This window comes from Coptis chinensis, chromosome 1, assembly GCF_015680905.1.
Source record: "Coptis chinensis isolate HL-2020 chromosome 1, ASM1568090v1, whole genome shotgun sequence".
Classification (NCBI taxonomy): Eukaryota; Viridiplantae; Streptophyta; class Magnoliopsida; order Ranunculales; family Ranunculaceae; genus Coptis; species Coptis chinensis.
This window is the reverse complement of record NC_141456.1, coordinates 35,819,501-35,843,786: the sequence shown is the minus strand read 5'-3', so window position 1 is coordinate 35,843,786 and position 24,286 is coordinate 35,819,501. Positions and strand designations below refer to the sequence as shown.

General features: G+C 37.8%; 1 protein-coding gene, 2 long non-coding RNA genes and 1 pseudogene across 3 annotated transcripts; 2 read left to right on the top strand and 2 right to left on the bottom strand.

Moving 5' to 3' along the window:
• Positions 1-428: 428 nt before the first annotated feature.
• LOC147523716 (uncharacterized) lies at positions 429-2,338 on the bottom strand. The gene is made up of 2 exons (XR_015196756.1): positions 1,511-2,338; positions 429-604 (listed from the first exon to the last, which is right to left on the bottom strand). It is a non-coding gene; the product is annotated as an uncharacterized LOC147523716 (long non-coding RNA).
• A 5,558-nt stretch (positions 2,339-7,896) lies between these two features.
• Positions 7,897-9,311, bottom strand: LOC147523715 (uncharacterized). Its single transcript, XR_015196755.1, has 4 exons — positions 8,973-9,311; positions 8,529-8,614; positions 8,374-8,410; positions 7,897-8,003 (listed from the first exon to the last, which is right to left on the bottom strand). It is a non-coding gene; the product is annotated as an uncharacterized LOC147523715 (long non-coding RNA).
• A 3,267-nt stretch (positions 9,312-12,578) lies between these two features.
• Positions 12,579-14,101, top strand: LOC147523714 (uncharacterized). Its single transcript, XM_086572131.1, has 4 exons — positions 12,579-12,677; positions 12,762-12,885; positions 12,973-13,151; positions 13,715-14,101. Exons 1-4 carry the CDS (start codon positions 12,579-12,581, stop codon positions 14,099-14,101), a joined length of 789 nt encoding a protein of 262 aa, XP_086428257.1.
• A 6,192-nt stretch (positions 14,102-20,293) lies between these two features.
• Positions 20,294-23,718, top strand: LOC147523713 (uncharacterized; annotated as a pseudogene).
• Positions 23,719-24,286: the final 568 nt, after the last annotated feature.

The following is a 24,286-nucleotide window of genomic DNA, read 5'->3' as shown; positions in this document are numbered from 1 at the left end:
ACTGAGGTTTGGATGCGGATCTTTGGCGACAATAATAGTAATGTCGTAGCGCCAGATACTAATGTTGCCCCAAGTTTTTTTGACTTTGACCAACACCACACCGCGCCGATTACTCTTTGGCGCCACTACTAATGTCGCACAAGTTATTTTTTTTTACTTTTTCAATTTGGTGCGACAGTGGGAATGTCGCGTGAGTTTTTTTTTTAACTTGGGGGCGACAGTGGTAATGTCGTAGCGACAACTTTGATATCTTGCGCGCCGATTACTAATGTCGCGCAGGGTCATCTCCAATGAATTTTGCGACCACCTAGAGTTGGTCGAAATTTGCTACCAGATTCTGTCGTCGCATTCTTCAAATTTGAAGAGTATGCTACCACCACCTAGAGATGCTCTAAGCACCTTAAAAGTATACAAAGGAGACGAAACTATGATGCCAAAGCAGCAATGCAGTATGCATGGTAGAATATACTGGAAACAGTTTATGAGATACTCGAAATTTCATGAGATTTCATATTTCAACTGAAATAGGTTCTCTAATGCAGAGAATAATGAGTCGTCGTACGTTGTTGTTGTTGGGAACAAGAAGCAGACCATGAAGGACCAACTGAAACATTGAGAAAACAAGTAGCTGAATTAGTTGTTGAAGTTAAAGAAAATAATGCTTATTTTGGATATGATTTGTTTCTACTCCACTTCTTTTTAATTGCCCCAGTTGTTCATTATTGTTTTTTGTACAACATTGGAACTTGTAGAGATTGTCATTGAGTATACTAATATATATTTGTCATTGAGTATTATAGTGATAGTAGTTGGGTTAGGCCACCAACTGCGTTGATCCACACTATATAGTAGATATACTTGATCACTACTTGCCAGGATCAACCTAGCTCCTTCTGAAAGTAGCTTCCTAATTTTCTCTGAACAGTTTCCATGATTGGATTCCCTACCGATTTGTTTTTGTAAGTGACCCCTAAAGGTTAGTCCCGAATATCGGCAAGGCAGCTGATCAAATGCACACCCCATAGCTTGTGCGATTATTATCTACTTTGCCTACTGCAAATAGAGATGTCTTAGACATTTGTTTTTAGGCCAAACACAGGTTCAAATATGAGGAGTATGGCTTTAATACCAGAACTTGGGACTCTGAAGCTTCGAGCAGAAATAAGATGTCGTTAGCAAACTAAAGCACCGACACTTTAGTACCATAAGGTGCTAGTTTAAAGCCTCAACCCAAATCCAGTGCTGACCATCTACAAGTACAGAAAAAGAAGCTGTAGACATGCACAAATGAATCCAAGTTTTGTATCTCTCGCCGAACCCCATCCGTTTTAACAAGTACTCCATAAAACCCCAATTAACGTGGTCTTATGCTTTTAAAATATCTACCTTGCAAAGTATACCATTTTCCATATTCTTAAGCCGAGAATCGATACATTCATTAGAGATCATTAGGGCTTAAGTGTGAACAAATGCACTTTGTTGTATGGAGATGATAGATGGCGGCACTCACCGAATTCTTGTAGCAAGGACTTTTGAGATTACTTTGTATATTCCCCCCACCAAGTTTATTGGCCTGAAGTCCTTTAGAGATAACGCCCCGACCTTCTTAGGAAGTAGTGGTAATAAAGGTAGAGTTGTTCCTTCTGTCCAAAGAAGCGTGTTCTTGAGATTCACGCACAACGCCGTGAAATCCTCTCTGAAAAAATGCCAATATCGCTTGAAGACACGTATCTGAAATCCATCAGGGCCAGGGGATCTATCTCCCTCTAACTCATTTATACCTTACACTACTTCGTCTTCAGTAATATCTACATTTAAATCCAAGGCTTGATCCTCTGAGATCACGCTAAAATCCATGCCATCCAATTCAGGTCTAACCAGGGGATCTTGTGGATAAAGAGAGTCATAATAATCTACTATGTGGTCTCTAATACAGTCGTTGTCCCTAACCTCCATTCCATCGATGACCAGACTACTGATGCTATTTAGTTTACTCCTAGCATTTGCAGTTTTATGGAAAAAACTAGTATTGTTTTCCCCTTCCTTGAAATATTTGGTCCTTGATTTATGGAGCTAGGAAATATCTTCTCTCCTCATGAGTAAGTGAAGCTCACACTTAAGGTTGGCTCTGTGCACTTTCTCGTCGGAAGACAAGTGAGATGTCTCCTCTAGTCTATCCAGTTCATCGATCTCTTTGGCACTAGAGTGATTTCTAGTTCATTTCTTTGACTTTAGGGAGTTTTTGGAAAGCCTCATTTGTTTACTTGTTGAGAAATTGTTATACCATGGAAAAATTAGCCTGAAATTCTGTTTTTGGTTTTAGTTGTGTAGAGAATATAGACGAGTATGTATATTGGGACCAATAATGTAGGGAACATGGGTAGCATAGGAATTTTATTTGTGGAGAATATAGACAAGTTTGTGTATTGGGACCTGATTATTAAAATTTAAAATTGATGTGAAAATACAAACTTGTCTATATTATCAACAAGTGGTCATATCATTATTTTTATTTCAATTGATTGTTAGAATTGCACTTTGCTAGTAGGGTAATTTCCCAATTAGTAACCCATAATGTCAATCTGTTCCCAAGTAGTAACCACTCTTCAATTTTGACTTTTCAACCTCACTTTTGACACTTTTGCCCTTCTCCTTATTTTCAAAACAATGCCACGTGGACTGCAACACTCTCTCTCCCTCTTTACCTCCTCAAGCGATAACTCATGTCATATCAGACGATGAGTTTGACTTTGCGATGATAGACAACCGTTGGATCTTGATCAAGAAAACACGTTAATCAAAACATATTGTAGTATCGTGGTTGCTATAATGAAGAAGCAATTGACTAATAAACTATCAAGAACTCTCGGTGATTTTGGTTGTCGATGACTTTTACAACTTTTACCTCAGATTTTGAGCCAACCTAAAAAATAAGGACAAAAGCTCAAAGTTTACATTTTTTTTTTCTTGGTTGTTTCTTCTTCTTCCTAAATCATTGTTCCTCTCGCTTTTTGTATTTTTAAGGTTTGACATGGAAAACATGACACATTCACATGATAAAGGTATAGTTTGTTGTTTTTTAAGCTATCTAGGGCCTTGGGTCTACGGTTTTGTTCCACGTAGTTTAGTATTTTGTTTGTTTGATGTTTCATCTTTCAAGGAAGAGGGTTTTGAAGACAGCTATGATGTCTCCATGCATAAATGCATGTTGATTATATAGTTGTGGTAGAATGTTGGTGGTTTCCATGTTGATTCTATATTTAATATTGGGTTTAATATTAAGGCATTTAAGATAGATTCTGTCATAAATATCATAAAAGTGTTAGTTTAACTAGTTTAACTAGTTTGTGCTTAAATGTTTGAATTTACTTTTCAGTTTTTATGGTTTATGGTTAGATACTTCTTTGTAACCATCGCTTTTTGGTTGTTTTTTTTATACTTACTGGTTAGGTACTTCTTTGGATGTTCTTATTCACTACAATGGGGACATGAAAGCGGACAAGTATGGCCGGATGAAGTATGTTGGTGCCGAGGTGAAATTGAGAGTTTGTGATGGGGGTATTTCATTTGAAGGATTCATGAGTACCGTGGAAGGTGTGTTGTCGAGAAAGAGATCTACTTTTTCTATAAGATACTTGTGAAAAAGTCCCCCGCGGTCGAATTGATGAAGAAACAGATTATTTGAACATGATTATGAAACAAAGAAAGTTTCCAAGAAAAACAATGATGGTTTAGGTTATCAACGAAGTAGAAGTGGTAAGCAATGGACAGCCTAATGTTAAGAAGAAAGAAGTTGCTATTGAGTTGTTTAAGAAAGACGCGACTCCAAGCATTGTTTCTCCTGTGAAACACTCTTTTCTGAAACAGAAGGAGCTAGCTCGTCAGAAGCGTCCTATTAACCAATTTAAACTTGTCGATGAAGCAATTGGTAAGTAATGCAGTTCCATTTGGTTAGGTCATTATTAGTGAGGGTGGGTACATGCTTTATGTAACGCCCGTATTTTTAAATACGTATTTTTCTATTTATTAATTAATTAAATTATTTATTTTAAAAAATTTATCGGATTGGACTCGGGATACGTGGGCCTGGTTTTGGGCCCGAGTCGGTGTTGGGCTTGGGTTTCGGACCCAAGTATATAAACACATTGTTCTGGAAAATAGGGTTCAGAGAATAATAAAATAATGAAAATGGAGGCAGAGAGAAGCCGGTTTCTTTGGAGAGGTGGGAGCTGATTTAATTCGGACTTGGAGGAATTCGTAGGAGCTGTTAATACAGGTGAATAGCTATTGTTGCTATTTCACCGGATTTATAGTTTTTCTGGTATACCGACAAAATTCTACTGTCAACTGTTTCTATTCATTTTTGGTTTGTTCGGCTGTAGTTATTCGGCGATATTGTCAAATTGATTAAACTAGATAATGTTAGGATATCTTTTGTTTAAGTTATTGGACTGTTGTTTTTTTGAACTGTTGAACTCAAGAGAGCGTCAATGGCGGCTCCTATGTCTGTATGTGTTACGGGGATGTCGTGGGTGTAGTATTTGAAGTTGGTTGTAGAGTGGATTGGAGTCTTTGCCGAGATTTACATTGGTGGAGTGGTGTTGGTCGCCGAAGCTTCGCGATCCGACACTAAGGGCGGCGCCATGTCGTTTGATTTTTGATTTTGATTCGGCGGCTTGAAAGAGTGTGGGTTTGGATGATGGGTTGAAGGGGTATGTTGGAGTGTGTGAGGACGCCGAGATGGAATTAGAGTGTCTTTGTTGGAGCTTGAGAAGCTTTAATGGCCAACGTCCATTCTTGTATTCTTGGATTTGTTTTGACGCTTTTTAAAATTGTTTAAACTGTTTTGTTGTTGTGGGTTGGTTGAATGATGTTTGGTGGTAGTGGGGATGGTTGGGGGCTGTCGATTGGAGCTTGGAACAAGCTGTAATGGTGGCCGAAATTTGTGTCTAGATCTAGTTTTGGGGAAGGTTAGATCTAAGGAATTGAGGTTTATGCCTTAATTAAAGTTATAGGGTTTTTGTTTGTGAGTCTAACCGACTTGTTGAAATGGGAGTGGGTGGCCGGAAAATTTGGTGGCTGCTGGTGGTGGAGGATGTTGGAGAAGATGAACAATAATTTCGGGTTTGGGCTTTGGGCCAGTTTAGATGGTTGGGCTTTGGGTTGGTTAGTTGGGCCGAAATGTTTAAGTGTTTGGTTTGGGCCAAATTCTTTTAGTGGCTTGGCCGAAATTTCAATGGTTGTTAGGCCGAAATTTCAGATTTAGTTTTTGGGGCTGAAAACTTAGTTGTTTTGTATGGGCCAGTTCTAATATTAGTCTAGGGCCCGTTTTATTAGTTTTGATTGGGCGTTTTAGTTTTAAATTTTTGGGCGAACTTCGGTTGTTTTTGGGCGGTTTAGTATAAGTTTTTGGGCCCGTTTCTGATATTGCTTGGGGCCAGTCCATAGGACTTAAAATGGATCTATTTGGGTCTTTAAATGTTTAGACTTTCGGGTTCTAAGGTTTGGGCTTGGCTAGTTGGGTCCGGAACCGGTTTCGAAGTCATCGTGCCCACGAGCCCGACATTGACCTTAGCCATGAACCATGGCTATGACCCTGAACCTGTCGAACACGGAAACGACAGTTTGACTTTGACCATGACATGTTGACTTTGATTTTGACCATGATATGTTGACTTTGACTTTGACCTTTGACTTTGACCGTTGACCGTTGACTATGAAATGTTGACTTTTCCAGTTTTTCACCTATTTGATTTGTATGGACAAATATAGTAATAAAATATTATCGATATTATATAACTTGGTTGGTCATTATCTAATTAAGATTTGACGTTGATATTGTGACATTATATAATATGTTGGGATATATATATAATGCAATATGTTTGGGAGAAATAAATGTATAAACACTCCATTATTATATATGTGAGATGCTACTATGAGGTAGCATAGTATTGGTGAATATTTGCCCACGGGAGTGTGGTGTAGTGCAATAATATATTGACACGTGAAAGTATGAAAATGGTTATGAGATATATTGAGATATTTCTATATATTGTGGCTTAGTGCAATAAGGCAATTGACACCTTTGATATAGTGGATTTATTATGAGTCATTAATGTATGACACTTGAATAAATTACGTGAACGAAAATCCTATAAACCTAGCTACCACAACTCATGTGATTGGCCCTTTGGCGTTTGATTAATCTGAATGGCCTTTTTGACCATACGGCATTCGATAAAAATTTGAATGGCCCTCCCGCGTAGCCGAATAGTGGCTTGATTATTCCGTTCGCAAAATAGAACGATGACGCCAGCGATATTTTCGCCCGAATAGTAGCATTACTTACATAATTCACTACAAATGAGAAAGGCTCATTTGCAATGCCACACACCCCGCCGCTAAATGTACTAAAAAGTGTATCGCAATTGATCAATTGCAACGCCAAATGAGGCGCCGCAAAGCGTTGCAAAAAGTGGGTCACAAAGCCTCATTGCAAAGAAAGAATGGCGTTGCAAAAGCTTATAGTCTTTTTGCAACGCACGTTCGCTAATAGTTTGTGTGCATCGCTACTTTATTTTTTGAAAAAAATTGATGTTAAAAATATTTCGTACTATTTGCAGCGACTAGCGTCGCAAAAAACAATTTTTAATAACACCATTTGGCGTCGCAAAAAGGTTACTTTTATATACACCTTTGGCGTCACTAAAAAGTAAAGTTTTTAGCCACAGTTTGACTTCGTCGCAAATTGTTTAACCCTATTGCTACATACAAAGCGTTGCAAAATGGGTGTTTTCTTAATTAACCCGTATGTATTTTACGCAATATTTGATTCTTTTGAATTTGATGAATTCTTCCCAATGAAATTTATGCAGATAACAATAACAATGTCATGTCAATTCACAATAAGCCATAACAAAACATATTTCATTAACTAAGATCAATAGATCATCCATTACAAAATCATTTAAAGCATCCACGGCCACACAACTAATACATTGTATCACATAACTTTCACAGCAATCAACTAAATTAGAAAAGTTCTTCAGAACGAGATTTTAGCAAAATTCACAAATATCTATAGTTTGCCAATTTGAACAGCATCCATCCATGTTTTCTTCATGAATCTACCGGCAATATATCGACCAATGGGTACAATGAATTGAAAAAAGAAGTAAGTGAATTTATCTAAACCGGCCATTAACAAAACTAAAATGCACTCAATTAAGCAATGCATGTGAAAATATGTTAACCAAATCAAATTTATAGACCTAGGGTGTAGAAACACCACTACAACCAATTGGTAAAAGTCCCCAACCTTTTACAGTTAGAACAATATTCTACCCACGCCAAAAGCTTAAAAGGGTATAAATAAAATAAGAATAAAAAACAAGCAAAACCAAAAGAGTTTGAACTGAACAACATAGAATAATTACTAAAAGAAAGAAACAATGAGACCAATAAGCAATTGTGTACGCAGCTTGATACCTTGATCCAAGTGGGAAAAGGGATAGGTCACCAATTCATGGTACCCGCTTTGTTGGTTCATATATATATACCTTCCGATCTCCCAAACAACTTATAAGCTAGGCCTTCATAATGGAATCAACAATACGAAATTCAAATATATCAATATAAGTTAACAAAAGATACTACCCCAAAACGGTTTCTAGAATATCTAAATGTTGCTTAACCCTCTAATCAGTAGTTGAGGTTGATCTCATATTACTAAGCCAATCAATAACTGCCAAGCAATTCCCAAACAAAATCTCAACAAACTTACCGGTGACCAAGATAGAAAAAACGAGGCAAGCGGTTAAAAGCTCCATTGAAATACATGAAGTGGATCAATTGTCAATACTCCAACAGTTCCATCTTTGGTATTCTTTTCTAGAAGCCCCAACCATATAACGCACCATCTAGCTGTGACTTAATTTATCAATAACCAAACCGCCTTCTCAAACAACCAACGAGCTATCAATAATACAAGCACAAGCAACCTAAACCCAATAGTGTAATATTAGTATAGCTCTAAAATGAATATGTGCATAAATATAGCAATCTTATACAACGAAGTGGCGGTGTATATCTTTTATCTACTATTTCTAATATCGTTTGGATGCTTACACTGCACCTTCCAAGCGTTAAAGGAACACCTAATAGTGTTGCCAACAACCCATAGTTCTTGCAAAGTCTAGTTTGTAAGCAAAAGGCTACTGAGTTGCATGTCAAAACGGAAAACCAAAACCATAAGATGTCCATATATGAATTTAAGAGTGTCTTTGATTGCAAAACAAATTTGTTATCAGGGATTCTATTTTCTAGTCAGAACCTTTAAGATATTCACTAAGAAAATATAACCATTCTAACCTGTTGGATTGAGCTAACCCCTGATTTCCTTTCCATCCTGAACAATGAAAAGCACGTATATATATTTAGCCAACAAGAAAGCAAAGACAATATGGAACAACATTGAATTACAAATAATGAAGTATTGAAGTTAAGTGCAATAAATAGGAAATTACCGAATCTAATATGCGTGATTTATTTGTCTTGATGATATGGAAGCTAGAGGGGTATTTAAACTCATTGCGAAAAGTGGTGTCTCAACCTGCATCAGATTGTACACATTGAGTCCTTGGATGAACTAATATTTCTTTGCAGCCAATACTTTAGACCCTACAAGACACTCTTAATTAACCAATTAGTACGATCATCTATAATAGAACTATAGCTAGAGCAAAATGTAATAGTTAATCATCCCGATGTCCCAATTTGAACACCGGTGAGTGTGTGAATTACAATCCCAAGTCTTGGCGATATTATTTTTGAACTCTAGAATCACAACTTAGAAGCTACACGAAAGATGGACAACTCCATGCGATAAATGAAGAGTCAAACATAAAGTGAGATGTAGCTTCTAACATGGCATGGTATGATACAATGAAATAATCACTAGACCATCTTACTGCTTAGCAATGAATTTAAACTCCTGGCCGGTATCAATGGGCTCAATAGAAAAATCTTCCCCAGTTGCATCAACATTTCCCTCATACTCCTCATCCATCTCGAGTGTTTTCAGGACTCGGCGAGCCAAGAGAAGGCCAGTGCAGTAAGCTGCAGAGTAATTGGTGAGACCCACATCAAGCCCATATTGGGACAGTTCATGGACATAAGTTGATGTAAGAATCATATCACCAGCGATACTAGCAGATACAATTTGAGCGATTATATCTTTGTTGGTAAACCGCACAACAAACGATATTTGGGTGTCCCGTACTTGTTCTTGTCCTAGTTGATAAGACGGATACGAGCCCATGTCAGTCTTTCCGGCTCTCCTCTCTCCGAACTTGACTTGATAACGCTTGAATAAGCCCTTGACTTTGTGGTTTGATGAACACCATGGTTAGGTTTTCGGATCTGCACTTTCTTCTGCTAGCGAGAAGATAATGAGAGTTCGACGATGTCGAAGCTTAGATTAACCCAACACCGAAACCAAAACTTTAATTTCAAGAAACCAAATTACAGTAAACAATTGAAACAAACTAAAATGTAAAGGCATACTAAAGCAAAGAATACCCAACCGGAAAATTGAAGATTCAAACTTTTTTTCTCTACTTGCAATCAACCGTAAAATTAATTACACGAGTCAACCTGAAACAATCCAAATAGAGTCAAAAGTAAGAAACCCAAAATTAATCAAAGTAAGAAATGGTTTATCAAGAGAGAGAGAGAGTTACATGAGGAGGGTTTAGACTCGTTACCCTGCAGATGGGTATGGGAGCGGCGGTTGCAAAAAAAATGTAATAGATAAAAGAAAGTTTGTTTGTTTTTTTTTAGGAAAAAAGAAAGTTTTTTTCGGTTTTTCAGTTTTGGTTTTTCAATTTTTCAGTTTTTAGGTTGAGCACCAACAAATAGAAAAGGCCCACCCAAAAAAAACTCATTAGCAACACCACCATGGTGGCAAGAAAACTATACCAAATAGAAAATTTGCATTCGTAAAAACTTGTTGCAACAAACGCTGCGTCACAAATAATAAATTTAACTTTAGCCGTGACTACAACATTGTAAATAATAAAGCCCCTATAAAATATTGCATTTTCTTTTTCTTAAAATTATAATTACAACCATTTGCCACACAAGAGGCGTCACAACAAATAAATCCATGTACTCTAAACCTAATAGCACGACAAACTTTTAGCAGCCCCAAAAGGCATCGCAATAGGTGACCTGTAGTAACGATTTTATGGCGTTGCAAAGGTGCGCGTGCAAAAACCCTTTTCGTTGTAGTGATTGCTTTCGCGGTGAGGATTTACCTGGTGTCGCGGCTCGTGGTGGTTACGCACGGAGTGGTTCATTATATAAGGGGAGGCATGTGGATGTACATGTTGGCGTTGGGTAGCGATTGTGGTAGCCGTGGAAACTAGGTGAGACATAGATACATTGATGATTTTAGGGACACGCAAAGAAAACCTTAACTAATATAATTATGGTAATATGTTGGTAAATGATATATCTCTAGATAGATGATTGATTGTATATGTTTTACCGGGTTAGTAGTTTAGCTAGAACCTAAAGGCCTCGTGGAGGAACTAAATGCCTTTTATTATTATGCATGGTATGTTGTATTAGTTGTTGGAAGTTAAAGCTCGCCTCGATTGGAGGAACTACACTGCCTAGATTATTGTACTTAAGTATGTTATATTAGTCGTTGAAAGTTAAAGGCCTCGGTGGAGGAACTAACTGCCGTATGGATTATGTATATATTTGTATAAGTATATGTTGTTTTAGAGCTACTCACACCAAAGCATTTTATAATGTGACCCGATTTGCATGTTTTTTATCGGTGTGTTCATTCAATGAACATAGTTGATAAGTTTTGACAGGTTTAGTGTTGAAGAAGAGTGGTTCTTCGCTTGTGGTTTTCGTTAGCGTTGCAGATCTCGGGATTTGTTTTGTTTTCCTTGAGGTGATATAGAATTTCAGTATAGACAATGTTTTTGAATTTCATTTGTAAATTTTATTAAAGAGTTATTGAAAGGAGAGTTGTAACCTAATCTTATTTGTGAATCTTTGTCATGAAGAAGACTTTTGTTTAAGTTAAAATTTTTATTGGTTTTTATTATCCGCATATTTAAACTGTTTATGGGTTTTTGGGAGTTGAGAGTGCGTCACACCTCGGAGATCGAAGAGTCGGGAACAAATAATGTTTTTCCGAATTCTGTCGAAATTCGGGGTGTGACACTTTATTTCATGATAGTTATGAATCTTTGGTTTTCCAGAAAGTCCCCTTGACCAACCCTGGAGTGGTAGAGTGGGGACTCATCAATGGGAAGATGTGGAGATTCACGACGTCGAAGAATACATTCAACCTCACCTTGTCAACGTCGGAAAAGGTGATGGTAAGTCTTCGATATCAATGGGATATGTTGATAGATGATAGCTTACCTCGTCGCTGATAGTGGTGTGGAACTTATCGAGTGTTCATTGAAATATAGATATTTGGCCGAGGGTGTTTCCTCCGGTTACACCCGAACCTTCAAGATCTGAAAAGAGAAACGGTCACACCGCTTCTCTGTTTGTGGAAGGTACACACTATAGCCTTGCAAGGTAACATATAGTTCCAGTTCTTCGATAGTGGGAGCTAATTATCGATATAATACAGGGGCGGTCAATGATGGTGATGAGCAAGATGGTGTACCGGATCTTGATCAACCGATTATGATGACTTTGATTCCCAAAATCCATATGGTGATCTGAGGGCGTCCCCCGAGGAATATAGAATTTCCATGAATCAAAATATTGACAATAATGAGGGTGATGATGATGAAGTTGAAACACTACATGAAGTTAATTTTGAAGAAGAAGAAGTAGTACAAGTAAAGGATGGAGCTGATGATGATGAAGTTAGAGTAGTAAATGGTGGTAATCAAGATGATGATGATGAAGTTCAATTATTGGATGATGATTGTGATGTACGGTCTACTCCTAACCGTAGTCAAGAGTTTTTTTGGGGAGGCACGCCTATGACTGTTAATGATGAGGAAGGCCAAAGTGAACCTGATATGACTGTTAATGATGAGGAAGGCCAAAGTGAACCTGATATTGAAACAAATGGAATGGTTGATGCTACGCTATTCGGTGCAGAAGATCTCAATTTAGAAGACTTACATCAAGGATATGATCCTCTTCGCTCTCCCCATAGTCCAGAAACACCAGCTAAAGTGGATGTAACTCCTCCTCATGTGAACCTGAAGTTTGTTCCTCCTAAAGTAGAACAACATTATCCTACTCGGGATGATCTTATAAAAGACATAAAGTCATACGCAATAGCAAACATGTTTGATTTGCGTCGTGCGAGCACTTCTCCTGAGAGGATTTATATGAAGTGTAAGTCTCCTGATTGCACATTTCATTTGTTTGCAAAGCCGACCACTGGTTCTGATATATGGGTTATTATAACCTTCAGAGAAGCACATACATGTTCACAAGATAAAGCAATTGCAACTAATAAACAAGCTGATGCAAAATAGGTTTCAGAAGTTGTGAAATCGAAACTTAGGGACAATATTGATATGGCTCCGAAACAGTTGCAGTTGGAGGTTAAGGGCGCACACCAGACAAATGTGTTGTATAAAGTTGCTTGGAAAGCAAAAGAAATTGCAATGCAAAAGGTAACTGCCTTGGTTATATCAGCAACTAATGAACGCAATAGTAGCAACAACTAACTTATGTTTGTTTGGCTTTTTTGCTTGCAGATAAGGGGAAGCTTTAGTCAGTCGTACCAAATGTTGCCAAATTATTGTAAAGAACTTAAAAGAGTGGATTCAGATTGTTTCACCGAGCTGCAAACGTCATCGGCCCCTGAGCACAAGTTTGAACGTTTGTTTGTGAGCTACGGCGTCACTGTCCGAGCTTACAAAAGATGTCTTCGTCCATTGATTATGATTGATGGCACTTTCATGACAGGTAGGTACAAGTCAATCATACTAACTGCTATCGCGGCTGATGGCGATAGCCACGTGTTTCCAATTGCATTTGCCATAGTCCCAAAGGAATATAATGACCACTGGGATTGGTTTCCGAAAAAGTTAAGAGACCTTGTTGTTAGGACGGAGCAAAACTTTGTTCTTCTCTCTGATAGGCATGTAAGCATTCTTCAAGCCGTGCCTAAAATACTTCCTAATGCGGTCCATTGCTTTTGTGCACAACACATTTCAAATTGTATGACTAAGCAAGAGACAAAGGGAAGGTGAAGAGATCTTTTGGAAACTTATGAACAGCAGAATTTGTAAGACTTATGAGCCAAATTTATTGTGCCGACAAGCAAAGGTTATGCAAAGATTGTAAAGATTCGAAAAGAGTGATGTTGTGCTTTTTTGCTCCAATGAGAAGGTATGGCATTTGCTACACAAATCACATAGAGAGCTGGAACAAGATGATACTTCGAGAGAGAGCTATGCCGGTGACATCTCTTGTCAATGGTATCGGGTTGAACATAATGAAACATTTTATGACTACGGGTGATGGCGTCAAAGTGAAGACAAACCGACCAAATCCACCGAGGAAGTGCTCATCTGTCGAGATATTCGAGTAGACGTTTCAACAACAACAAAGGCAAGTGAGCACGTTTACTCTGCGGCAATCACTAGACCGTCTCGACACCGTAGACCTTTTGGAGAGGACTTGCACACGCGGTTTCTTTCAACAGGTTGGTCTTCCTTGTAGCCATGCTATGAAGGCAATCGATCACTGTAAGCTATGTGCATATGACTTTTGCTTGCATTGGTACACAAAAGAAACGATGATGGATACATATAGAAAGAACTGGACACCATTAAGAGGAAAAGAACAGTGGGTTTGGGTTTATGATGGCATCATCATCCGTCCACCCGTTGATGAGGTGATGCCCGAAAGACCACAGAAAAAGAGAAAGCGCTCTAAAGGAGAGGGAATCCCAGTGCAAAGAAGAAGGTGTACGCGTTGTGGTGGTCTTGGACACAATAAGGCAACTTGCACGGTTGCCAGTGATGATGCTGAGTGGATTGATTTTTCAACTGGGATTCCACCAGATTTTGAATATGAAGAGTACATATGATCTTTCTTTTAACCAATCACCAATAGTGGCAGCTTTGGTTTGTTTGTTTGAAATTGGCACTTGCAGTTGCATATATGTTAGTGGTAAATTGTTACCCTGTGGCTTTACTTCGGGGTTGATATTTTGGATAGTTTTGGTTGGCAATTTTGGTTTCATAATTAATTTGGTTTGAACGGACATCTTCTTGTACTATTAATATCAGTAACTATAACAATGACATGGTCAGTCTCTAATGGATAGTTTCTTTACAAGTAGGCTAACATCATCAACACTGCCCTCTATTTTCATTTTAATAGGACCATCAATGGTGATTTGCAACTGGTTTTCCTTTGTCACCTTTGCTTCACTAGCAGGTGCTTTAGCCTTATGTGTCCCTTCACCTTCTAGATCTATCCATTTAAAACCCTTGCATGGATCGGCCCTGCATGAGAGAAACCTTCTTCCCAGACTATGTGGCTTTGTACTTACACCATACCTCATATTCGTACTTGAGCATAGCGGACAGTGCGTAGTTGCCCATGGACAGTTGATCTTCCAGTGCCCAGTTTCCCCACACTCAAAACATTTGCTATAGTTGGTTGATGATGAACCAACATTTGTATTATTCTTGGTAGAATCCTCACCCCCACCCATTTTGAACGAGAAAAAAAAAGAGAAAGAGAAATGGGATGGACCAAGAAAGGCAACCCAGTTTGTACTTATAAAGGAAACACACTATTTTCCCGCCCAAGTGGTGTTGGCGCCAAACTATTCCCGCCCAAAACATTTCCCACCTAAACTATACACAAATGTTTGATGAAACAAAATATTCCAATAACCATATTGCATTGCAGGACCTATCAGCAACTAATTCCATAAAAAATGCTTCACTAAAAACTTAACTCATCACTCCATGAAAGCATGAAGCAATGAATGACAAATTTCATCATCACAAATTCGTAGCTGATGATATTAACGGCACCACAAAATGATATTACCATACTAAAATTAGACAACTAAACACAAAATAGAAGAAGTTATTTGTTTCACTAAACACAAAATAGAAGAAGTAGCATCCACCAAGCCGTTTCATAGTGATTCCCCGCTCCGCGCATCAGGCTTCTTTAGCATCCTCCAAACTCTTCTCCAATTGCTCTTGTGCGCTTTTTTGAAACAATATCTGGATTCAACCCATAATTAATTATATCCATTCCAATCATCTTCCTTATTCGATGGGGTTGCATATCTATTTTGTTTACTTCCTCGTACACCCCGGAAGGATCCTAGATAGGCTAGGCAAAATAGGCCACAACTATTTGTATCCGGTTGTTGAGTAACCGGCAGCACAAACTCACGAGCCCAAGGGGCTCCCAAATCATGAGGTGATGATGGATCAAAGACACCTCATGACATAAGTAAAACAAGTCTCTATAGCAAGTTGCTCATCGAAACTTTCTTCGGACCAAGAGAATCATAGTTGTAGATTTTTTTCTCTTTCCAAAATTGTAGACTTCAAGAACCGGTGGCTACCTTCAACTTGAAAAGGAATGATAAGACCCATTGCCCCGGATGGGTGTGCTTGATCTCTAATTCTTCCTTCATAAGGGTCTAAGTACTCTTTAACAACTTCATGTGGATGATACGCACCACTATCTACTCTGTCATCGGGGAGTTGCACCATGAAGGTTTGGTCTTCCATCTTCTTCTTAAAGTTTGTATACTCTCTGTTCATGAATTTCTACATCAACAAAATCATAAAGTACTTCATCGATGGGTGAACTATACAAAACAACTTCCATCAACCAATGAGATACAACTTAGAGAAAAGTATACATCCTCAATGATAGTATATGTTTCTTCTTCCGGAATGTCATTTTCCTTACAATGTTGGATGTACCACACGATCAACAACTTCACATATATGGTGATCACCGAGTCATAGAATTTTAAACATTATTATCGAAGTTCGATGGTTAATATGTTAGTTGGCCGATGGTTAATATGTTAGTTGCTCTTGGTTAATATGTAAGATAATATGTTAGTTGTAATCTTGACCTCCCCATCTACCCACTCTCTTCCATGCAATGAATGGAAACGTGCACTAAAATAGACTGGTTGTATCCAAACACTCTAGCATCTAAACAGTTTTGTGGACTGTACAACCTTGTGAACATCTTCCAATAGTCTTGTAGTGACGAGGAGGTCACCTTTGGTGGTGGTTTTCTTGATAAATATTTTGGCCGGAAAGCGGACTTGATCATTTCATCACATTCTGTCAATGTTTTCTTCCCATGGTGACCTTGCATCCCTTCCCTTCTCTTCTTTCTTCTTTGGTGTGTTTCTTGGTTTTTTTCTTTTCCATTTCACTTGCCATTTGACTCAGTATCGCACCACATCGGGGACCACCATTTCCCCTCCCGGCATCATCATCATCTACATCATTATCGCGTTCTCCCAACATCACATTATCATTTTTTAGATTTCATAACAACAATAGATTTGGTGACTATCTACCTCAAAGGTTTGGCGGTTGTGGGTGACAATACTGAGCAAGTCGGTTATGTCGATCTTGCAAGAAAGTAAAGCGAGAAAATGTGACCTTCTCCATTTCGAGTTGAGGGACTTCTTCCCCATCAATATCAACATCATCATTGGAGGGAACATCAACATTAGGTGTAGGCAAGGGACCATCACCGGGAGCAATGTCCAAGGGACTAATAAATGGCACATGCTCAACAACATCCATATTATAGACTTCCACTAGGGGACTTTGGCCAACCACATTCTCATCAGCAGTGCTCTTTCACACCCTCTTCCTCGCGACTTCATTGCTCAAAGACTCTGAACCACATTCTCTTGACATTTGTAGGTATTTACAACCCTCTCTTCAACCTCCTCAACAAAAACTGGAGAGCACCCTCATCATTATCATAAAGGGTCTTCATGTTCATGTTCGGGTTCTTGGAAAAACCATGTACATGGTCTTCCCCATCACCTTGTCATCACGAGGAGTCTTGGGTAACTCTTCACTAATATCTCTCAAAACATCATTTCTTTGCAACAAGATCAGTTTCACTACCCTCTCCCTCTCCATCTTCTTCTTCCTCACTTAAACCAATCAAATTTCTTCTTCTTTTTGGTTTGTTAGCTTCCTTGCTCTTAGCCTCCATGTCTTTTCTTTTCTCACTGACTTGACTTCTTTTCAAAATTGTTTGCCTTTTGCTAGCCTTTACAGCCTCTACTTTACTTAACCTTGGTGGCTGGACTCTCACTTGGTGCATACTATGTTTCTCTTCACCCCTCCTCCTTACCATTTTAAACCCCGCATTGACTCCTCTTTTTCTATTTTCTTCAACCTCATGTGAAAGATCAAATGTAACTTTCTTAGAGGATGATGACTTCCTCTTAGAAGGTGGGGATGATGACTTCCTCTTAGGAGACTTCCTCTTAGAAGGTGGGGATGACGACTTCCTCTTAGGAGGTGGGGATGATGACTTCCTCTTAAAAGGTGGGGTAGACACAACTTCTTCCACAACAGCTTTAACCTTATTCTTAACAAACCGTGTAGTAGGTTTTTTGACAACAGCATCAGCATTGGTGTAGATACAGCTTCTTCCCCTTGTTTTCTTTGTTCTTGGTCCCTTCACAACCCCCTGGGATGATGATGGTTCACCTAATCCACTTTTCTTCCCACCCTGTAAAACCCCTTGCAATATTGTCTCCATACCTGTCCTAATTTCAGACTTGATGTCATTCCGAGCCACCCTAACCTGTATTCAAAAGTTAGTTGAAGTAAGCATTGTCGGTGTATCATAGAGTCCTATCTTATGAGTCCTATCTACCTTATGAGCACTAACATAAAGTTCTCGATATATCCGGTTATTGAACCTATCTTATCGGTTAACATAAAACTACCATAGAGTTTCGATATATCAAGTTTAAGAACCTATCCCGTGAGTCAACACAAATGTAATATATATTTCGATATTTTCGGTTTAAGAACCTTTCTTATAAATGCAGCGGATGTCAAATAATTAAAAATGCAAATTTGATGTATCCGATTCGTGTAGAATATAATTAACAATCAGAGTTTATAATCAACAATGTAGAGTTTATAATCAACAATCAGAGTTTCAATAATATGCTTACAAGGCCTTTCGGTAGGTGTGCTGTCTCAAGCATCTCCTCTCGAACCGGAAGCGGCGCTTTGTGTGGCTTTGTTGGTTGAAAGCCACCTTTATTACATCTTCATTCATTTCTTCTTCTTCAATATCCAAAGTGTCAAAGGCAACAACCTTACCCTTAAGAGGCTCGAGCTTTCTTCTTCAGTGTCCGGAGATGTAAGTTCTTGGGAGGCAACTGAACCCAATCTAGTATTTCTTGGGAATTTACCATTCAATGCCCTACGAGCCCCAAGAGAGGGGATGTGAAGGTATGCCCAAATATCAAAACAAATAACACAACCATAAACTGCAAATGAGTCCTTCTCAGCTAACACATTTTTGTAAATATCATCCAAACAGTATTCCAACATCTCAAAGCAAGGTGTGCCCCATGGAAACTGATCAAAAGCAGCTAGGTCCTCTGCAAGATCAACATACCTTCCATCTACAGTCCTAGAAGATCAAGGAAGCACAACTTGGAGCAGCACATACAACCTATTGAGCCTAAATATATCATTTTTATCTTCACTACCCTTTGGATTTTGCCACCACTAAAGCATCTAATATTTACGTCTCACTATTGCTGCTTCCTTTAAAAACCTAGCCGCGAAATTACGATGTGTTGTTCTTCACATCAGTGGTGTAGAATGAGTTAGCAACAGAGTTTACACTAAGACCCATAATCAATGTAACATCACTCTTCTTGAATACCAAATCTTTGTTACCAATCCGATAGCAAAGTCTACCAACTTTATGGCTAACTATGGCACAAACTAGTGTAGTTGTTGCGTGCATATTTTTTTGGATTTGCAAAAAGCTTCGAAAACAGGAATTCTCAAAATCCTCCCTCTCTTCCTTACTAAATCCACCAAATAATTTTTGCATTTTATCTAATGACATTCTACATGTTAGGTTAAGCTTCCTCATTTCTCCACCAATAATTCGAACCGTAAAGATAAAATGAGGGTTATAATATGGAGATTGAAGTGAAGCTAAAAATTAGGGTTTCCAAATTTAATTGAGGTTCATTAGGACAGTTTTTCCCCCTAATTCCCAATTGATTTCTTTAAGTTTCGGTTACTATGACACGTACGTTCCAAGGTCATTTCCCTCCACGTGTCAGACTTCATTGGGTACCCAACTTCATTTCCCGCCAAAATACTGATGTCCATGTTGATTCCTCTATCAAATGAATAAACATATTCCTACCCTAAAACTATCAGCAACTTTACTATACATTGTCTAAATAATTAATTCTAATAAGGTTAAAAAAAAATTAAGTAAATTCAGTATAATGATTAACATTCTACATGAAGCTTTTTAACATGTCGAAGCATGCTTGCCACTAGATATCATGAAATAAACATGGATATTTGAAAAAAGAAAAAAAGGGCTTGATTGCCTTTAAATAAATAAAAGGTCTTCTACAAATTGGGGACACATGTCAATCCTCAAATTTCTCGCCAAAATAATGATATTCATATTCGTCTATCCAATTAATAACTATATTGTGGCCTTAAGACTATCAGTAACTTTCTTGTACATTGATAATTATTTATGGGTACCCAAATTATTCATTCAATCCATTTAGGGTCCATTTATGGGTTAATTTCGGGGTAATTTAGTCGAGTTGCATACTTGCATGTCCTCTAATATGACAAGAAACGAATTACATTGGGTTTGACAAAGGGTCAAAATTCACTTCATTTTCTAAATTAATTTGGTCTTGCCTATCCCTTCATTGTTTGTGTGTCATGATGACCATTTACGGTACATTAAGAAGGGTGAAAAGAAAACTAACCACCCCACATAATTACAACGCCTCGTTTCCCTTTGAAATCACTTCGAAATAACAGTGGAAATAGTCATCTAAAATTTGATCTCTCTCACATTCTAATATTCTTTCTGTTAGCAACAATCTACCAAAGTTAAAACTTTTCTCTCCATCGCTTTTTATCAACATGCCTCTTCCCGGATGTTCAAGCGGTGAAACCACCGATTACTCAAGTGGCGAAAGTCACGAGAAAATGTGGGATAGTTATTCTCTTCGATGACTACAATCGATGAAGAAGAAGGCGATGAAGAGATGTATGATCCTTATTTTGTTGAAGACCCTACCGATTACATATGGGAAGACCAACATGATGATGATAGTTCAGGTTCGTGGGGATGATGGCGATGATGAAGACGAGAAAGATGAAGACGAGGAGGAAGATGAAGACGATGAAGATTAAGGGTTGTTATGTTCTGTATTTATGTTGGGGTTTATGTTTTGTCTTAGTTTACGGTGCTTTTGCAATTTTTGTTGATGATAGTTGTAGAACTGAGAACATGTCCCGTGAATCTTTGTGTAGATTTTGCTTAGTTTTAATCCTTTGTTGATGGTTTAAGGGTTTAATACATGGGTTGGTTTAATTCATGATTTTTATCTTGTTATTTTTTACAAGAATCTTATTATTTTTTACCATTATTCATGTTTTTGTTGGTTCTTGTAATATCTCTACATTTTTCTTATTAAAAATAATTTTTTTTATAATAAAAATAGTATATGAAACGATGTTAATGTAAATAACCGCCCATCTTAATGTTTACGAATCTCGAGGCTTTTAAAACCTTGAGATCGTTAAGTGACCGTTCATTTGCATCTCTTTATCTCTAAGATAATCTGTGGTATCTATCCACACACCCATCAAATCACTTCAAATAAGGAGAGAGAGAGTGTTGCAGGTCCACGTGAGCATTGTTTGAAAATAAGGAGAAGGGCAAAAGTGTCAAAAGTGAGGTTGAAAAGTCAAAATTAGAGAGTGATTACTACTTGGAAACACATTGACATTATGGGTTACTAATTGGGAAATTACCCTTGCTAGTATATCATCCTCATTATGGGTCTTTTGATATGTTATCATCCTCATTATCGGTCTTTTGATATATTGAGTACAACATATCAATACTAAATGGATCAACTCTGAAGAAATGACACTTTCAGGAATTATCAACATGGATGGATCTGAACTTGTAGAAATTGTCTTTTTAATCGTACTTTTTCCTGACATAGTACTATAGCTCAACCAGTTAGCAGCAAGACAATCTAAATTAATTTTCCCTCAAAGGATAAGGATTTGTCCCCCTCCCCCCAACTTTTGTTTTTAGTATGCGTGGATATGTTGCGTGAAAACTGGTGAAGTTGTGAAAGTCTCAGGTGGTCGCAAGTGGCCTCGCATGTGGCCAACCACAAAAAGTAGAGGTCATTGATTGAACGAAAGTGATCATCTTATAACAAGATTATAGACTCAATAATGTTACCAGATATATATTCGTATTGGATAGGTGGACACGCATCCCTTCTCCAGATCAACTTATAGAGATATGACATGACTTTTTCTATTGAGATAACCCCATATGTTTATTTTATTTTTAAATTTTGTTTGACTGTGGCAGCATTAGCCTGAAAGTCAGTTTTTGGGTTCTTGTGGCAATATCATTATTTTTGTTTCAATGAATTGTTAATTACATTGCATTTTCTAGTATCAATATCCTCATTATTGTAATATTGGTATGTTTGGTACAACAATTTAATACTAAATGGTTCTATTGCAAGAAATAGCAATTTATCAAGATTGATGGAAACTTAACTCATAGAAAGTCTCATTTATCTCAAGTTTTTAGTTTTTAATGAATACATTTTTTTAGTACACTACGACAGTTAAAATGGTATCCATTGAGATTCTGGATTGGTTATGCTGGCATCCATCTTGTAAGGAAGATTGTTTACTCTAAAGTTGGTCTAGTACTATAGTCCTTGGTCAAACAACTTGCAGAGAGAGAATCTTATTTTATCTTTCTCTCAAAGTTTCCTATTGTTTATTTTATTTTATTCTACATGGATATATTGGGTGAAAGTGATACAGCTTTGAAACTCCTAGGTTTATACATACGGTTTCTTGGTGAAATGGGGAAAGGGTGAAACTAACTAATCTATAGCATTAAGATTAATTGTTATAGTGATAATATCGCACTAGAGCATGTAAGTATTTATAATGAGTGTGATGGGTAACGAAGAGTAGAATTAGCTCTTTTCACTTGGGGTGTCTTTGATTTGGGAGATTACACCATTAGTTGAGTACAATGGTTATTAGTTAGTTATTATTTCATTCTTATTGTCTCCTTATCAGAATTAACTATGAGCGCTTTCTTGTAGGTTTCAATGATCTGCGGTTTATGTTTTGTACCCCAGATGAAACTTCATGGACCGTCATGTAGCATTAAGTAGTCTTAACTCTTTTCATTTCTGTTTTATGCATTGCTACCTAGTCATGCATATTGACTATTGAGTTGTATTATCGTACTAAGTTGTTTATTATATGGCTGTGGTTGTAATATGACGAGTCTAAATCCTAAGAGATGATTGAGCGTACAATTCAGAATGCACCTCCAGGCCAAGGGACCACAAGGATGCTCAGTCGTGAAGAGTGGGTTGCGATTCAATAAGTGAGACCAAGAACTCCTTTTGAATCGAAACATGCTCGTCCTAAGGCATGCTTAAGGACTGATGAGCCAATGCGTATGGTGAGGAACACAGTTCTATTCTTGTTCTTTGTTGCTTCAGCATGTTAAATCCCTCCGATTTTTTTTTAAATCTGCTTTCGTTTCCACGGTATAGTAAACTGGATTTAGTATAAGTATCTTAGTTTTTTACGTGGAGCCATGGGTTCCTACTCGCTTGGTACGAATGGCAAGATACTCACTGTTCACTTATCAGCTAGTTGCCGGGCATTGCCTCACCAACTCATCTAGCAATCCAATTTTTTAGGAAATCGGCTAGGCCGATTAGGTGGGTTGGGAGGGAAAAAAATGTAATAATAAAAGGCTAACCAAAAGGCCAAAAAGGGCTAAAAAGAAAAAACAACTCTCTGTTCTTACCCTCTTAGTCATCATATATTTTTACGTGATTGGTTGTCAAGTTTCAAGAGAATGTTTGGAGATTTTGGTGTAATTTGTGGTCATTTAAGCTCTGTGGCTATAGTGGGACTTGTGGCATTCTTGATTAAGTAGAGGTGACATTTAAGGATGACTTCAGGATGTTCTATGACTTATACTTTACAGAAGTATCCCACAATTGACCGGCAGCTTAAGACTTGTATTGATTGGAAGACATAGAAAACGGTCCTCATAATATATATATATACACACACACAAGCGGAATAGTTAATAGCTGGTGATTTATTTGCAAAATGTGAATCTTTTCGTGCACCTTTTTTCCTTTTTGATTATAGGAAAACCTACATGTTTGTTGAACATTATTCTACTTTTCTGTATTTGTTTCATATTCGACAGGAGGATTTGAAGGATTGGACCATCAATGCTCTCACTGATGCACTCACAAGGGTGGAAGAAAGTGTTAAACGCACTTCCAAGTGACTTTTGTAAACTGTTCTTGTAGACTAGAACCTCCTGAGAGTCTCTTAAAAATGTACATTCCGGCCTATTACTTCAAATTATCCGTTACTGCACTGAAAGCAGTTGATGATATTTTGATTGCAATTGCTTGCAGTTGGAATACTGTAGTGTTAATATAAGGAAAGATGTGACTCAGTCTACTTGTATGAATGATGGTGTAGATATGCTCAAAAAGTTCATTTTGAAAAATAAAAAACTGAGTTACATTTTTTGCTCTTCTACAGATTCTCTGAAGTCTGAACATGCAATAGACACATTGAGCCAAAACATTTCCAGAGTAATGGTTTTTGTACATAATAATTAGGTTTTCTGATTCTTGTTATTCCTTATTCAGATGCAAGTCCCAGTCCTTGTTACATCAGTAACTTTTGACATTGTAAAGGAGCGTTTTGATCTTCTCCTAATTACAATAAGGAAGAACGGGAAGGGTTTGGATTTTGGATGTGACCGAGGTTATTTGTGTGAAAGCTTAACCGCCTACACGATCTTCTCTCGTTTTTCCTTTTTCTGGGGAGAGAAGAATCAGGTCTGACGTAGTTCCAGTAGGTGGTATTTATAGAGTTCAGGGAGAGGAGATCCTTCTGAC

Bases quoted from the DNA above. Each gene is read 5' to 3' on its own strand.
- LOC147523714 (XM_086572131.1), top strand. From the start codon at position 12,579: ATGGCTCCGAAACAGTTGCAGTTGGAGGTTAAGGGCGCACACCAGACA. The intron at 12,678-12,761 runs GTAACTGCCTTG...TTTTGCTTGCAG, and splicing joins AAGAAATTGCAATGCAAAAG to ATAAGGGGAAGCTTTAGTCA. The intron at 13,152-13,714 runs GTAAGCATTCTT...TTCTTTCAACAG, and splicing joins TTCTTCTCTCTGATAGGCAT to GTTGGTCTTCCTTGTAGCCA.